Source organism: Ambystoma mexicanum, chromosome 6q, assembly GCF_040938575.1.
Source record: "Ambystoma mexicanum isolate Mex_15411 chromosome 6q, UKY_AmexF1_1, whole genome shotgun sequence".
Taxonomy (NCBI): domain Eukaryota; kingdom Metazoa; phylum Chordata; class Amphibia; order Caudata; family Ambystomatidae; genus Ambystoma; species Ambystoma mexicanum.
In genome coordinates, this window is record NC_090937.1 from 1,351,601,952 (window position 1) to 1,351,616,027 (window position 14,076).

General features: G+C 50.4%; 1 protein-coding gene across 1 annotated transcript; it reads left to right on the plus strand.

Annotated features, from left to right (window-relative positions):
- The first annotated feature begins 9,673 nt into the window (after window positions 1-9,673).
- Window positions 9,674-13,409, plus strand: MSX1 (msh homeobox 1). Its single transcript, XM_069631968.1, has 2 exons — window positions 9,674-10,222; window positions 12,205-13,409. Exons 1-2 carry the CDS (start codon window positions 9,790-9,792, stop codon window positions 12,627-12,629), a joined length of 858 nt encoding a protein of 285 aa, XP_069488069.1. The 5' UTR covers window positions 9,674-9,789; the 3' UTR covers window positions 12,630-13,409.
- Window positions 13,410-14,076: the final 667 nt, after the last annotated feature.

Below are 14,076 nucleotides of genomic sequence, written 5' to 3' on the forward strand. Positions count from 1 at the left end.
CTGAATGGGCCAGTGTCCCCGCAGGGCACCCCGCATGCGGCGCTGACCTCCCCCGTGCCCCCTCCGGGTCCGGGCCTTTGATCAGGCCGCTGCTGGCGCCTAAAAACAACATCCCTTGTCTGCCCATTAGAGGCGCTGACTAATCGTGACAGATTGTTTATACTCGCAATTAGCAATGCAGACGCTTCCCTGAGAAGTCACTCAACCCGCGCCAGAGCCCGTGGGCCGCCCTGGGCCCTGCCTTCGCTTCAGCGCGGCGGCGATGCGCTGAATGGGATGGACTCGGGGCACACTGTGCAGAGGGCGAGTCACGGTACGCACTGTGCCGTGCACGAGCCACGGGAAGCACTGTGCCGTGCGCGAGCCGCGGGAAGCGCTGCACAGTGCGCGAGTCACGAGAAGCACTCTGCAAAGGTCAAGCCAGGCACACTGGACACAGGACACGGAAAACAGCGTGTAGTGCACAGGCCAGGGTACAGGACACTGCGCAGTGCATCAGCTAAAGGGCCCACGGCAAACCGTGCAGAGGACAGGCCAAGAAAAGGGGGCACAGGAAACGGAAAACACCGTCTAGTGCACAAGCAACGGGCACACTGTGCAAAGATCAGGCCCGACCCCGGGACCGGCACACTAGGCATAGAACAGGACCAACGGTCTGCTGAAAGGGCCTGCCCAGGACACTCCGTATTCTACAGGCCACGGAAAACGCTGTGTAGTGTACAAGCTATGAGACACACTGCCTTACTAAAGGACTACGACAAACTGCAGAGGAAAGGGCCTGGGTTCGACATTCACAGGCAGGGCAAGGGACACGCTCTACACAGGGACACTGTGTAGTGCACAAACTATGGGATACACTCTGCGGAGGGCCGCGCTGTGGCGTGGGACACCACTGAAAACGCTGGATCCAGGGAACACTGCATTAGACACATCACGTGACACACTGGGCCTCATTCACTAAGCATTTTTAATGGGAACAACTCATTGAAAAACGCGTTGTGAATCGGCCCTAGAATGCTGTATTCGAGCCATTGGGAACACTGTGCAGATGACAGGGTCAGGGCATATTGTGCAGAGGACTGGAGTGTGGCAAGGGGTTCCAACAGAACGGCTTATGGACACTGTGTGTTAGACAGGCCAGAGACACCTTGGGGCTGATTCATGGAACTTCGCGCAGAAATCGTGCAAGGGCCGCGCGCTGAGAAGGACACTGCGTGAGCCTGCACGCAGAAGAAGAAAATGCACACAACGTGTATTTATGGAATTGTTTGCGCAAAGTAACCATATTCTCAAGTCACGGCTGGAACACCTCTGACACGCCCACACACAAAGCAAAAACTGCCACGCAGCTTCGGCTCAAAGGAGGGAGCACAGGAGAGCTGGTCACTACAAGGTATGGTGTGGAGTCGATGGACAGCGCATTGGCGTTCGGCCTTGCCTCAAGTCGGGAGACCGCGCGCATTTCCTCCACGAGATGCCTTACAGGGAGGCACAAAGGTCCCTATCACTCTGCCAGACAGCGTTGGAGGGGCTGATTCAGCCTCAGCGCCTGGGGGCTCTGGGCATCGCAGCGGCCAGAGCTGCTGGAGGAGGTAGAGTGGATGGGTGACGCAGGGTAGCCAGATCAGCTACCTTTGCGGACTCCCCTGGGCACGAATACATGAACCCTTCAAACAGTGCATGGGGTCCCCCGTAAGCAGGCCTGTGACTCTGGGATCCTGCGCAGAGTCCCCCTTAACTGTATCCGACACCCCAACAACAAGCATATAAAAAAAATCATAACTCGGCAATGACTCAGGAAATCTGTGTGTGAACCCACGTAAAATGTTCCAGCACCCCGCTACACTGCTTACATGCACCCCTATTGTAATTAGGGCTGTACCGAACTTTGGCTTCAAGTCACTATTCTGCCGAAGTTCTGCTGAAATACAGCTATCCGGCTTCGGCAGAATAGTTTCTACATAGTGACTCGAAGCCAAAGTCCACTTTCTTTGATTAGCTGCCTTCTCCCTGTTTGGGAGATGACAGCCAATCATAGAAAGTTTTACACTGTTCAGGCTGCAGAAGCCAAATTAGCTGTTTGCTTATTGGCTTCTGCAGCCTGACCACAGAGGAAACAGCCTCAGAACATGTTGAAATAGGAAGTGGGGGAAGGGAACAGTTATTCCCTTCCCTCGATTCATATGCCAACGGACGTGCTCCAGCAGATGCTAGCAGCACCCGGACCTGGAGAGACCACCATCACCCACAGGTAAGTGAGCCCTCCCTCCCCATCAACACAATAATATTGTTGATGCTGGTCTGGTCGGTGGCCCGACATTGCCCCAGACTCACGAGGCCGCCAAATTTTAATGAGCCCCCCGCCCCTTCAGAATGATGAGGCCGCGGGGGTGCCCGCTGCCTCACCGCAATAACATTGTTGATATTGGTCGGGCCACCGGTGCAAAGCCGGTGGCCCGACATTGTTATGCAATGGGAGTCCGCTCCTGCAGGAGCAGCCCCCCAGACTCACGAGGCCGCCAGGGCACTTTGCCCACCCCTGCGGCCTCAAATTCAAATGTGCCCTAACCCCCGCCCCTTCAGCACAGTGAGACCGCAGGGCCACAGGGCACCCCCGCGGCCTCACCTCAATAATATTGATGATGGTCGGGCCACCGGTGCTAAGCCGGTGGCCCGACATTGATATGCAAAGGGGGGCCACTCCTGCAGGAGCGGCCCCCAGACTCACAAGGCCACCGGGGCACTTTGCCAACCCCGGCGGCCTAGAATTCAAATGAGCCCCCTGCCCCTTCAGCACGGTGAGGCCGCTGGGCCACAGGGAACCCCCGCGGCCTCACCGCAATAATATTGTTGATGGTCAGGCCACCGGTGCAAAGCCGGTGGCCCGACAATGTTCTCCCATGTCCCCCCATCCCCTCTGTTGTCCCACAATGTTCTCCCATGTTCCCCCCACCCCCTCTGTTGTCCCACAATGTTCTCCCATGTTCCCCCCACCCCTCTGTTGTCCCGCAATGTTCTCCCATGTCCCCCCACCCCTCCATTGACCCATAATGATCTCCCATGTTCCCCCCACCCCCTCTGTTGTCCCGCAATGTTCTTCCATGTTCCCCCTACCCCCTCTGTTGTCCCGCAATGCTCTCCCATGTCCCCTCACCCCCTCCGTTGTCCCACAATGTTCTCCCATGTCCCTCCGCTGCTCCCTAAAACTGCAGACCCGCTGGAGTGGTGGGACGTGTTCGGTTTCCAGGGTTGACAAAATGTGCGCCTGTGTACTTGGCAGCTCCTCCTACCAGTGTGAACAGCGAGAGAGTGTTCAGTTCAGCTGGAGATATTTATTCTGAACACAGAAGTGGCCTCTTAGCTGAAAATGTCGAAAGGATTGTTTTCCTAAAATACAACCTCCCCCTTACAGGTTACTCTTACTAGGAGTGAGGGCTTTTCCTAGAACTTTTGTATTTTTTTTTGTCTTTTGTCATAAGCTTATAGAGATTGTCCAATTAATAAATATGTACCCATGCAATAGAATGCCTCCTTAGTTTAGTCATTGAAATGCTGTTTATCATGCCCTAGAATATGTTTGCCTAAAAAAAAACTATTTGGTTCACTATTCGGCTCCAGTCAAATAGTTGACAAACTATTCGGTGTTCAGCCGAATACTAAATATGCTATTCAGACCCGGGAATCAAACCTATGTGGCTCTACATCGTCTTGCTTCCAAGGCGAGCGTGTTAACCCTGAGCTATCATCCCGAGATTATGTTACATCGGAAACCCGATTGAGTACACACACCCCGAAATGCTACAAGCAACCCCAACTGCGTTCGGAAAATCCATTGTGCAACCGTACTTACGCCTGCCTTCAGGTGGAGGATCATATGAAGGACTTGCGTGGCCATTTCCAAGCCAAGATGTTGCAAGATTGAATCCATGAATGCGTCTCGTGCTGCATAATTGTGGGCATGAAAGGCACTGCCTGCAGGCCGTCCCACGGAACGCTGGCTTTTTCGCAAGTTCTTGCCATTTTTTGTGTTCCGCCCCTTCCCAGCCCAATGCGCAAGCCACGCCCACTCCCTGTTTGGAGTCTCGCGCAAGGCCCTTGACTGCTCCCACATATGTGCCGAGCCAGCATGAACTCCATGCAAGTCCAAGAAAAGTACTGTGCATTCAATTCCATGAATCGACGAAGGCGGATTTGCGTGCAAGTACCCTATTTTCTGCGCTGAAAATTCCATCACCTGTCCCCCTGTGTAGTCCCGCACAAGTCTCTGGGCACTCTATGCAGATGACAGGACCGTGGAATACCGCACAAGGACAGGACCCACATGGGACTCTAGAGCAGAGCAGGGCCCTGCTCAGGGCTTTAAGTGTACCAGAGCTAGCCAGGGCTGAGCCATGGTAGTCTCCAAATATTGCCCTTGAGCCAGGGCTCTGCTAGGTCTCTCTGAACTGTTCTCCCTCACCAAATTTCTTTAAATGTATGAGTGGCAACACTGCTATTTGCCGGTAGATAGCACCTAGACATGTGAAATTAGGTACTTTTCAAACAGTAAAGGGAAATTATAAGAGAATATATTGTGTGATTTTTGCCACACATTGTATTAAATTATCATTAAAATGACTAATTAGTATGTACGAACAATGGATTTCTCCCAGAAGACTGTGGGATTGCATGGTATACCGACCCTATTTTGATTTGCTGTTCTGTTTCATTTTTGAATATATTTATTTTGGTCAAAATGCTCACACACATTAAACATATTCAAATATAACTTTAAAACCAGAATGTTTGTTCTTTCATTGCACATATTTAAACTTGATTGGCTCTGGTAGGTCACTTTTTTAATTACACAGGCCACTGCTCTTTGAAATCTTTATTAGCTACTTGGGATTTGAGGCTGCACACGACCCTTTTTACACCACAGCCAGATATTGCATCACAGCATTAGAGCCCCCCCCCCATCCTCCCCGCTCCATCGATTTTTTATCCCACTTGAAGCACTGGTCCTGCTTTCCCACCAGATGCAAGAGATCAGATGAAAGGTCCACCCCATGATCACACTTTATTGCAGAGAGGCAGGCCATGGGCCACGCCTGCATTGCATACAGTCCACCATGACCTCATGTGCATTAGACAGGTCCTTGGAGTTGAAACAGAGGAGGCAAAGTTTGGGGGACAGGGCAAGGTTTGCAAAGAACAGGCAGACAATGAGCAGAAAGGCCTGCCTTGGGACACATAGTGCAAAGTAAACGGGAAGGAAACTAATGTGCAATGCAATCCACACTGTGCAAGTATTGGTCAAAGATCACACTGTGTCAAGGAAGATGCAGGGGCACAGAGTAGGTCATCATTGTGAAAAGGACAGACCACATGACCAAGTGCCTGATTCATGGAATTATATGTGCAGAAAATAGGGACTTTGCGTGCCAAACTGCGTGCAAAATCCTGTTTGTCGACTCATGGAAATGAATGCGCAGCACTTTTTCATACTTGACAAGGACTTCGCGCAGGCTCGGCACGTCACTGCAAGAGGCCAAGTTCCTTGCGCGAGACACCACACAGAGCAAGGGCGTGGCTTGCTCACAGGGCCCGGTAGGGGGCAGAACACAGGAAATGAGGAAGAACAAGGCAAAAAGTGGGCATTACGAGGGACAGCCCGCAGGCAGTCCATCGCACGCCCACTATTGCGTGGAACGATACATATTCAGGGATCAGAGCATGCAACCTTTTAGCAGGGAAATGGCCATGCAAAGCCCTCATACGACCCGCCACCCAAAGGCAGGCGTACAGACACCTGCGCATAGGATACACCACTGCAGGAGTAAGATCGGGTGTCAGATTTACAGGCGCATGTACACAGCCGCATTTCCGATCTGGCTTAAGGTGTGTGTTCACAGTGTAGCAAGGTGTAGGAATGGTTTATGGGGGTTCACACAAGTTTTCAGAGGTTTACCCGAGTTATGATAAATCATATGCATGTTGTGGTGTGGGTAAAAGTCACGGAGGACCCACGCAGGGTCCCCGAGATGCAGGCCTCCTTGCGGGGCACCCCATGCACTGTTTGAAGTGTGCGTGTATTCACGCCCGGGGGAGCATGCAAATGTAGCTTTTCTCGCTGTTTTTTGCCTTGTGTTGGGGTGTGTCGGGCATCCGGCCGTGACTTGCATATACAGTTACTTTGCGCAGACAATTCCATGAATACACAGAGTGCGCATTTTGTATTCTGCGTGCAGGCTCGTGCAGTGTTGTTCTCGGCGCGCAACACTTGAGGGATAAATAAATGTGCACTTTTCCATGAATCGGGCCCCAAATGTGTAAAGTGCAGACCCGTCATACAATGAAGGGTCACGCAGATACATTGGGCCTGATTCACAAAACGTTTTTTCAATGAGATGTGCACATTGAAAAACATTTTGTGAATCATTGCCATTGTGTACTTTGGAACACTGGGCAACGCTCACGCATTAGTTATGTGATGCCAACGCATGCATTATAAAATATACACACGGGGGGATACAATCCCCCATATAATGTGTAAAATGCACATTCAGAAACACACTCACTAAGTGCATATGATTGGTAACACGCAAAGACTGCAGGAATGCGCTATCCACGTGCAGAGAAAGGTGCAAATAATAGAAGAATACACCGCACTGCCTGGGGGTACAGGGCTCTATACACACTGTAAGGATACAATGACCACTAAGGACCCAGGAGAGTGGACTGGTGTGTGCACACTCTGGGCAAAACGCTATCCACGGCAGGAGTTTGCTCGCAGTCTCCCATACTCACACGTCCCTCCTGGGAAGGTGGGTGTGTGGGGAGGAGAGCGACTCGGTGTTAAATATTGGTTTACAGGAGCCATTCAGAGTGAAGAGGTCTGCCACTCCTGATATGTTCAATCGATCTATAATCGGCCGTCTGCCGGTCGGCGGGCGATACGTCTGTGGATATGGTTTGCTCAGGTGTGATCACCTGAGCCCGTTATACCGCCCCGTCCGTCCTGTGAAGGGTGTTTCATTTGCTGGGGCAAGCAAGCCTCTTCCAATATCAGCCTTGGAGCTTTGCGTTGGGTGCATGTGTGCATGCCAATTGCTGAGAATGGTTGGAAATTGTTTAAAATAGCCTGCCCCATGTGTCATTGTTTTTATTGCATATGGGTACATTAAAAAAAAAGTCAACCTTACAATACTAGTATATAACATATTACATATCGTTCATAATCAACAAATAAAAACATTAGCAAGACATTATACATTACAACTTCTCCAAATGTGTATGGTTTCAGTAAATTATGACATAAAATGAATGTTAAAATATGGTGCAATAACACCCTCACACATTTGGTATAGGTGAACACACACAGCCCAAGCACACACACCCAAGCACACACACACAGAAACACGCGAGAAAGCGCATCCATATGTATGTAACACACATAAAATAAAATATAGAAGTACGCGACGTCGGTGTGGATAAACGATCCGATTCCAGAGCCATTAACCCTCGCAGTCGCGATATGGCATTCATGCGTGTGTAAAAGGTTCTGTAAAACGGGCAACGGCGGCATGGCTTAGCAATGTGAAAGCACCGCGGCAGGGACGTTCCATGCACCCGCACACCGCGCCTCGTCAGTTTCACTTTCTTAGGAGAGTGGGTGTAGCGGGCACCGTCCCCAGTCGCTACCAGGCCGCACTTAATACACTCGGCTGGGCTGGCTTCCTCCAGCAGTGGAAGTCGCTCGCCGCGGCACTGCCTACTCGTGGGGGCAACACGCGTAGAGATGTATAACGCATCAGGAGGGAAGTGTTGCTGTTAATGGTATGTCCGCGCCGTATATACACCCGGGTACATTCAAAGAAATCCCGCTGAGCCCGCCATTCGCTGTTTCTGGGATGTCCTTGTTAAAGTTTTGTGTAAGGGCGTGTATGTTTGTGTTCAGTCCAAACGCTGCGTGTTTCTGATGTTTGAGGTCTGGCCTGAAACTCGTTGCACGACGGATGCAACGATAATTCTTTTGTTGATGTTATTGTTATGCTTGTCTTGTTAACCAAACCTTTTCCAATATTAAACAACACCAAAGCGGCATTACAACAATTATAATGCAATGATAATGACGAAGGCATGCTTTCAAATAGCGCTTCATGTCAGATTCCTCGGCTTATAAGCGCTGCAATGCATGTCACCGAAATGATCTCCTTTGATGCTAACCGGTGTCATTCGCTACCACCCCTCCCTCGTTGCATCGTCCTACCCACACTGGCGCGGGTACACACATGGGTGTGTGATGGGATGCGAAGGGATACTACAACAAGCTGCCACTGTGCCGGTCCGCGCCAGGTTCTGTGTGGCTCTTTAGTGGGGCGTTCCCTGACCCCCTCTCCCTAAAGGATAATTACCCCCGGGGGACGGCGGGAGCCCCTTGTGTTTGTAGGAGATTAGAGCCCGGCTGCTATCGGCAAACATTTCCCATAGGGAGGTCTATCCCTTGCCCGCGTTAGAGAGGGGGCAGTTTAGGACTGGGGAGGCCCCCTCCTAATGGCCCATGTAACACCTGTTCCTCTTCCCCTGTGCCGATTAGATGACGACACTGTGCTCACCTGACAAACAAGCGACCCCACATTCGGCGCGCCCTCCATGTGGCTTGGCGTGCGCCTTTTGGGGAGACACCACGCACGGAAGAGCCGGCAAGAAGCGCTCATTAATGACCGACGCCGCCTGTTTATCTTTCGCAGACAAGGAATTCATTTCAGAGGCGCGCTTACTAGTAAAGATAAGCCCGGATGGGAGAATATGTCCGGCCAGGCACCGGGACGCCCTCTTTTACAGCTTACTCTCGCAGCGCGTAATAGCGCCGTGTTTTTCCCATCCAAGTAAAAATGCACATTCTGATGCGCGGGTTTAAATGAGTTCCGCCTACTTTTCAATGAGTCTTGCGCCGTTGAAACCTAGACGCAACGAACGGGCTCCCATTCACGTGGATCATTTATTGCCCAGAAGTAAAATACATAAGTAAATAAATCAATAAAGTTAGTCTGTTTTTGCAAATTGACTGGGGGCGGGGTGACTTGGCTGATTGCTGTAAAGGGTTCCTTTAAAACCGCTGCAGAGTTTTTAAAACGCAACCTCCGTTTATTTAGAACGAGGTAAGTGGTCACTTGTATGGGCCAAAAAGAGCCGTATATTATTTTCCAATGTATATTTGTTTAATTATTATTTAAATGTTTTATTGGTTTCACAAAACCTTTAACATTATTTTCCAATATTATCGTACATTCTTCCATCTACAACACCCTCAGCCAGTTCAAGTCCGATGCAATGCATATTACAATGCGCCTCTTTTCTGGGCAAAATCTCTCAGCTGGGTATTACCCAAATATTGACTGCTGTGCATTGGCCAGATGAGAGTGTACAACTCCAACGCGTGTCAATACGCCAGGGGAAGGCCACGCGAGGACTGACCCCCTACCCCACCCCCGCCCCCTCCTGCCCAGGTGGAAACAGTGTCCTATCTGGGGTCCGAAGTTTCACCGCAGCCCTAACTTCCTCGCTTTGCAAGAGTTGCATCTGCCGGCAGCTGAGCGCGAGTACCAGCCAATAGGAAGTTGTCGTCCCTCCCTCTGCGCGCTGATTGGCTGTGAGCGAACCCATGCCTTCTTGCCAGTTAGTGCTGTGAGTGCCCTGCCCTGGCAGTGACAGACTAGTGTTGTGCCTGGACCGCTCTGCTACTGATCTGCCCTGTGTGATCCTGCTCCCCGTGCCGCCCGGTCATCCACACGGGACCAGCTCTGCATGGCCCCCGGTCTATACATGGCTTCTGTCCAGCTCGGAGTGAAGGCCGAGGAGTCGCCCGTCCTAAGCAAGCAGAGGATGCAGACCGGCCTGAGCTCCGGGGCGGACGAGGAGCCCCAGAAACCCAAGCTGCCGGCCATCCTGCCATTTAGCGTGGAGGCCCTCATGGCTGACCGCAGGCCGACGGTCAGAGACCGTGAGCGGTGCAGCCCCGCGGGGACCCAGCTGCCCGGGCCCTCGCAAACCAGCCCCAGGCTAGGGGGGCACCTCTCAGGACCGGAGTCCCCTGGATCCCCGCTCTCCATGAACAGACACTATTCCATGGGTGGCTTACTGCACTTACCAGAAGAGGCTCTTGCGAAGCCCGAGAGCCCGGACAGCCAGGAGAGGAACCCGTGGATGCAGAGCCCCAAATTCTCCCCACCCTCAGCAAGTAAGTAGCGCCTGCTAGCCATGATCCATAATTCTGGAAGTGGCGTATATATGTATGCATATTATTTGACTAGGTTTCTATGCGCAACACATTATAGCCCTGTTTTTCTATGTTCGTGTACGCATCTATCTAGCTGTGAGTATACGTCTATCGCGCTCTGCTAATTTGTATATATACCTGTGCCCCCACACATATTGAGGTACCTCGCTGTACGTATCCATTAGACTCGCAGTACATCTTGTATCTGTTCTTTTTTCCCCATGCATCCGTACTCTTGTCCCGCACTACTTGTCCCCCCTCTTCCTTTTCTGTCTTCGCGTCAGTTTCTCTTTCTATTTGTTGACCAGCGCATTTGACATTTCTCTAATTAATTGAAATGACAAGTCCGGCCTATGTGGGTTGTGCACAGCAATATCTTCGTAGTGTAGAGTGCGCGAGGGACACCCTGGGGGAACTGCAGTGAGCCATACTTGATGAACAACAAGGCAAAGTTAGTGCAGTCAGAGTTAAGCTGTACCAAGAATGCTAAACATTACATGCTGTTTGTAATGTACACATTAAACTTAGTTTGTCTGTGCAGTTGCTAGGTAACAATTGTATGTGTACCCAAAAAGTAAAATCTTGAATTTACATTCACGTTTTTACAGTTGGTCTTCAAATGGACGTCCTTAACCAAAACAATATATAAATAAAAACTCTCTTTTCGGTGAGAAAAACAGACAACCATGCATCTTGCAAAAGCGAGATACTATTCGCCTAGCTCGTTTATTTTGTTTTTCTAGTTTTCAATACCACACAAGCCCATACATCTGATCTGGCAGTGATTTGGAGTATTAATATGTTCAACCCATCGTGACAGTTTATTAGTATCGTTAACTATTTTGAACTACATCACTTTATTCATACTTACTGCAATTACATAACTGGAAAAATCGCGCTTTTTAAAACGAACATCAAATTCGTGAGAGACCAATGCTCCACAAATATGCATGTGTTAGGACACTGCGCTATATATGCCCTGACCCCCACCCCTCCGCAATACGAGAACAGTGCTAGCAGGCAGACGAGTGGAGAGTCGCTATATAGGCCAGTGTTTATGTATGAAAGTGTCCTTATTCGGTCATCTTTGTGATGGGTGCAAACGTTTCAGAATTCAGTGCACATATAATCAAAATTGGCCAGATCAAACCCCTGACATTAGGTGAATACATTTCCGATCCCCGTGCGTGCGTTTGCCAGAAGTGCGCCCGAGGTACGGACACTGCGCTTGGCGAGATCCCGCTTGCGTACGTGCAAGCATAGTATGGCAGATGTACAGTCTTGCGCGCACTTATGAAATCCTGCACCGTGGGTAAACTACATCGGGCATAGATAATAGCCGGTCCAGATAAACCCTCGCCTACATCGAGCATGATTTCCTAAAACGAACACAAATATAGATATGGGTGGTCCGTATAATATTCACAAGAGGCAGGCAACGCCCGGAGAAATAGCCTGGGGAAATTCCAGCTGCTTGGGCCCGGTTTCTGCAGGCTCTCGTTGATAGCCTGCCTACAAGGCGCTTTACATTTACTCTCGTTTCATTGAGCCAATTTTCTGAAAGTGGCATCTTTAAAGGGGGTTATCTGTCTCTAATGCTGTATTTAATTGTAGTGAATATGTGTCCTTACTTGGTGCTGGTTATATACAGTGCTCTGATCCCTACCCCGATTTCGACTGCAACCATGTATCACTGTTTATTATACTTTTATGAGAGGTCTCACATTACAAAGTCATATCCCATTGCTAGCAGAAGTCAGATAACACGTGTGTATTGTCATTCTGGAAAGTGTCCTTATATTTAAGCATGCTGTTGTGTTCTGTAAGCACTTTGTAGGTGCATCCCGCATTGGTCAGTAACTCTGCACTGTGAACGCTACAGTCATCTGCTGTGCCTGGCTGTGTTGCTAACGTTCTCCTCCTTTCCCTGTCCCCCACTTTAGGGAGGCTGAGCCCACCGGCCTGCACTCTCCGGAAGCACAAGACCAACCGGAAGCCGCGGACGCCGTTCACCACGTCGCAGCTGCTGGCCCTGGAGCGGAAGTTCCGGCAGAAGCAGTACCTGTCCATCGCGGAGCGCGCCGAGTTCTCGGGCTCCCTCAGCCTGACCGAGACGCAGGTCAAGATCTGGTTCCAGAACCGCCGCGCCAAGGCCAAGCGGCTGCAGGAGGCCGAGCTGGAGAAGCTCAAGATGGCCGCCAAGCCCATGATGCCGCCGGCCTTCGGCATCTCCTTCCCCCTCGGCTCTCCAGTGCACGCGGCCTCCCTGTACGGGCCCTCCGGCCCCTTCCACAGACCCAGCATGCCCATGTCGCCCATGGGACTGTACGCCGCTCACATGGGCTACAGCATGTACCACCTGACATAAGGGCGCCGCAGACCCACCACAGACCATTCATGCAGCACTTTTCTGATGTTGGGCCCTGCCCACGTCTGCCATTGGTGGCACTCAGGCATGCATGCCAACCACGTTGGAAAGAACCGAGAGCGTGATTCGGTGGCAGGAAGAGGGGGGTTGTGCATGCCCATTGGCTCTCATCGCAATGAAGGAACGCTATGCCAGGCATTGCACACCTTTAACAAGTTGAACAAGGACAATGTTTTGTGTCGTGAAGGAGCGCCTCCCACTTCTGAATAATAGAGAGATGGCATGTGTGCACCAGCCTGAAATACGCCAGGCGTTTTGGATTTTCACAGTGTGTTCAACACCTGTAGACGGAACTGAAACATATTTGTGAGAAGTTCACGTTTGGACATACAGTTCCTCACACGTGGTTTACAGAAAAGTCCAGCATTTCAGCAGCTCAACCTGGCTCAGCACCATTCAATACAGAAAGCCCGACATCTTGTTGTATGGCCGCATGAATTAGTTCACATCACCGGGAAATGTCATGAGTTCTAAGAAGATGACTTTTTATAAATAAAGCGCTATCGAAAATGCTCCTCAAAAGTGCCACCAGACACACGTGGAAAGGCAACAGAACTTGTCAACGAATCACTGTGCTTCACTGTTTCCCTTGCGTGTGGATGTTCCTACACTCGTCCCTTGGGAGCAGGGGATCCGTACTATGTAATATACTGTATATTTGAAAAAAATATTATCATTTATATTATAGCTATATTTGTTAAATAAATTAATTTTAAGCTACTTTTCTTCTACTTCCTTTATGTGCTGCTGTTGTATTTTACTGCTCGATTGTACACGTGTTTAAACATTCGGTTTTGGATGACACAGAAAGCATCCTGGGGGGAGGGGATGTGGGGGGGGGGTGGAGGGGAGTGGAGTTGCTGCAGGAACACCCGTTCCGACATTGTACCCAGCCCTCCACAGAGGCCACCTTTTCCGCCACGGTGCTGGTGCGAAGTTAGAATACAATATGCCATCTGTACTCACATCTCAAAGTGTGAGACTCGTAGCCTAAGTAATTTTGAGCCGTTCGATTAAATGATAAACCAAACTGCCACCTCAGGGTTGCAACGAAACCAGTACATCAATACCCAAAGTTGGCACTGCCCCATTATTGGGGTGGTCAGATACATTTCACGTTCGCGGCCTGGTGGCGCCATTTGGAAGGTGAGATAAATGCACGTGCAAGCATGTCGAGGATATATTGAAAATCGCGCTTTATAGGTGTAAGGAATGCGAAAAAAGAGTTCATGGTGGTAGGCAAAGGGGGCCTCATTGTGTTCAACCCGTCGAATGCTAGAGGCGGAAATGGTCTGATATAATTTTCCTCTGAAGATCATATTGTCTGCACTTTTGACCATACTTCTTTGACGGTGGTTTATCTAAAATGAATTCCAAACGTCCATAT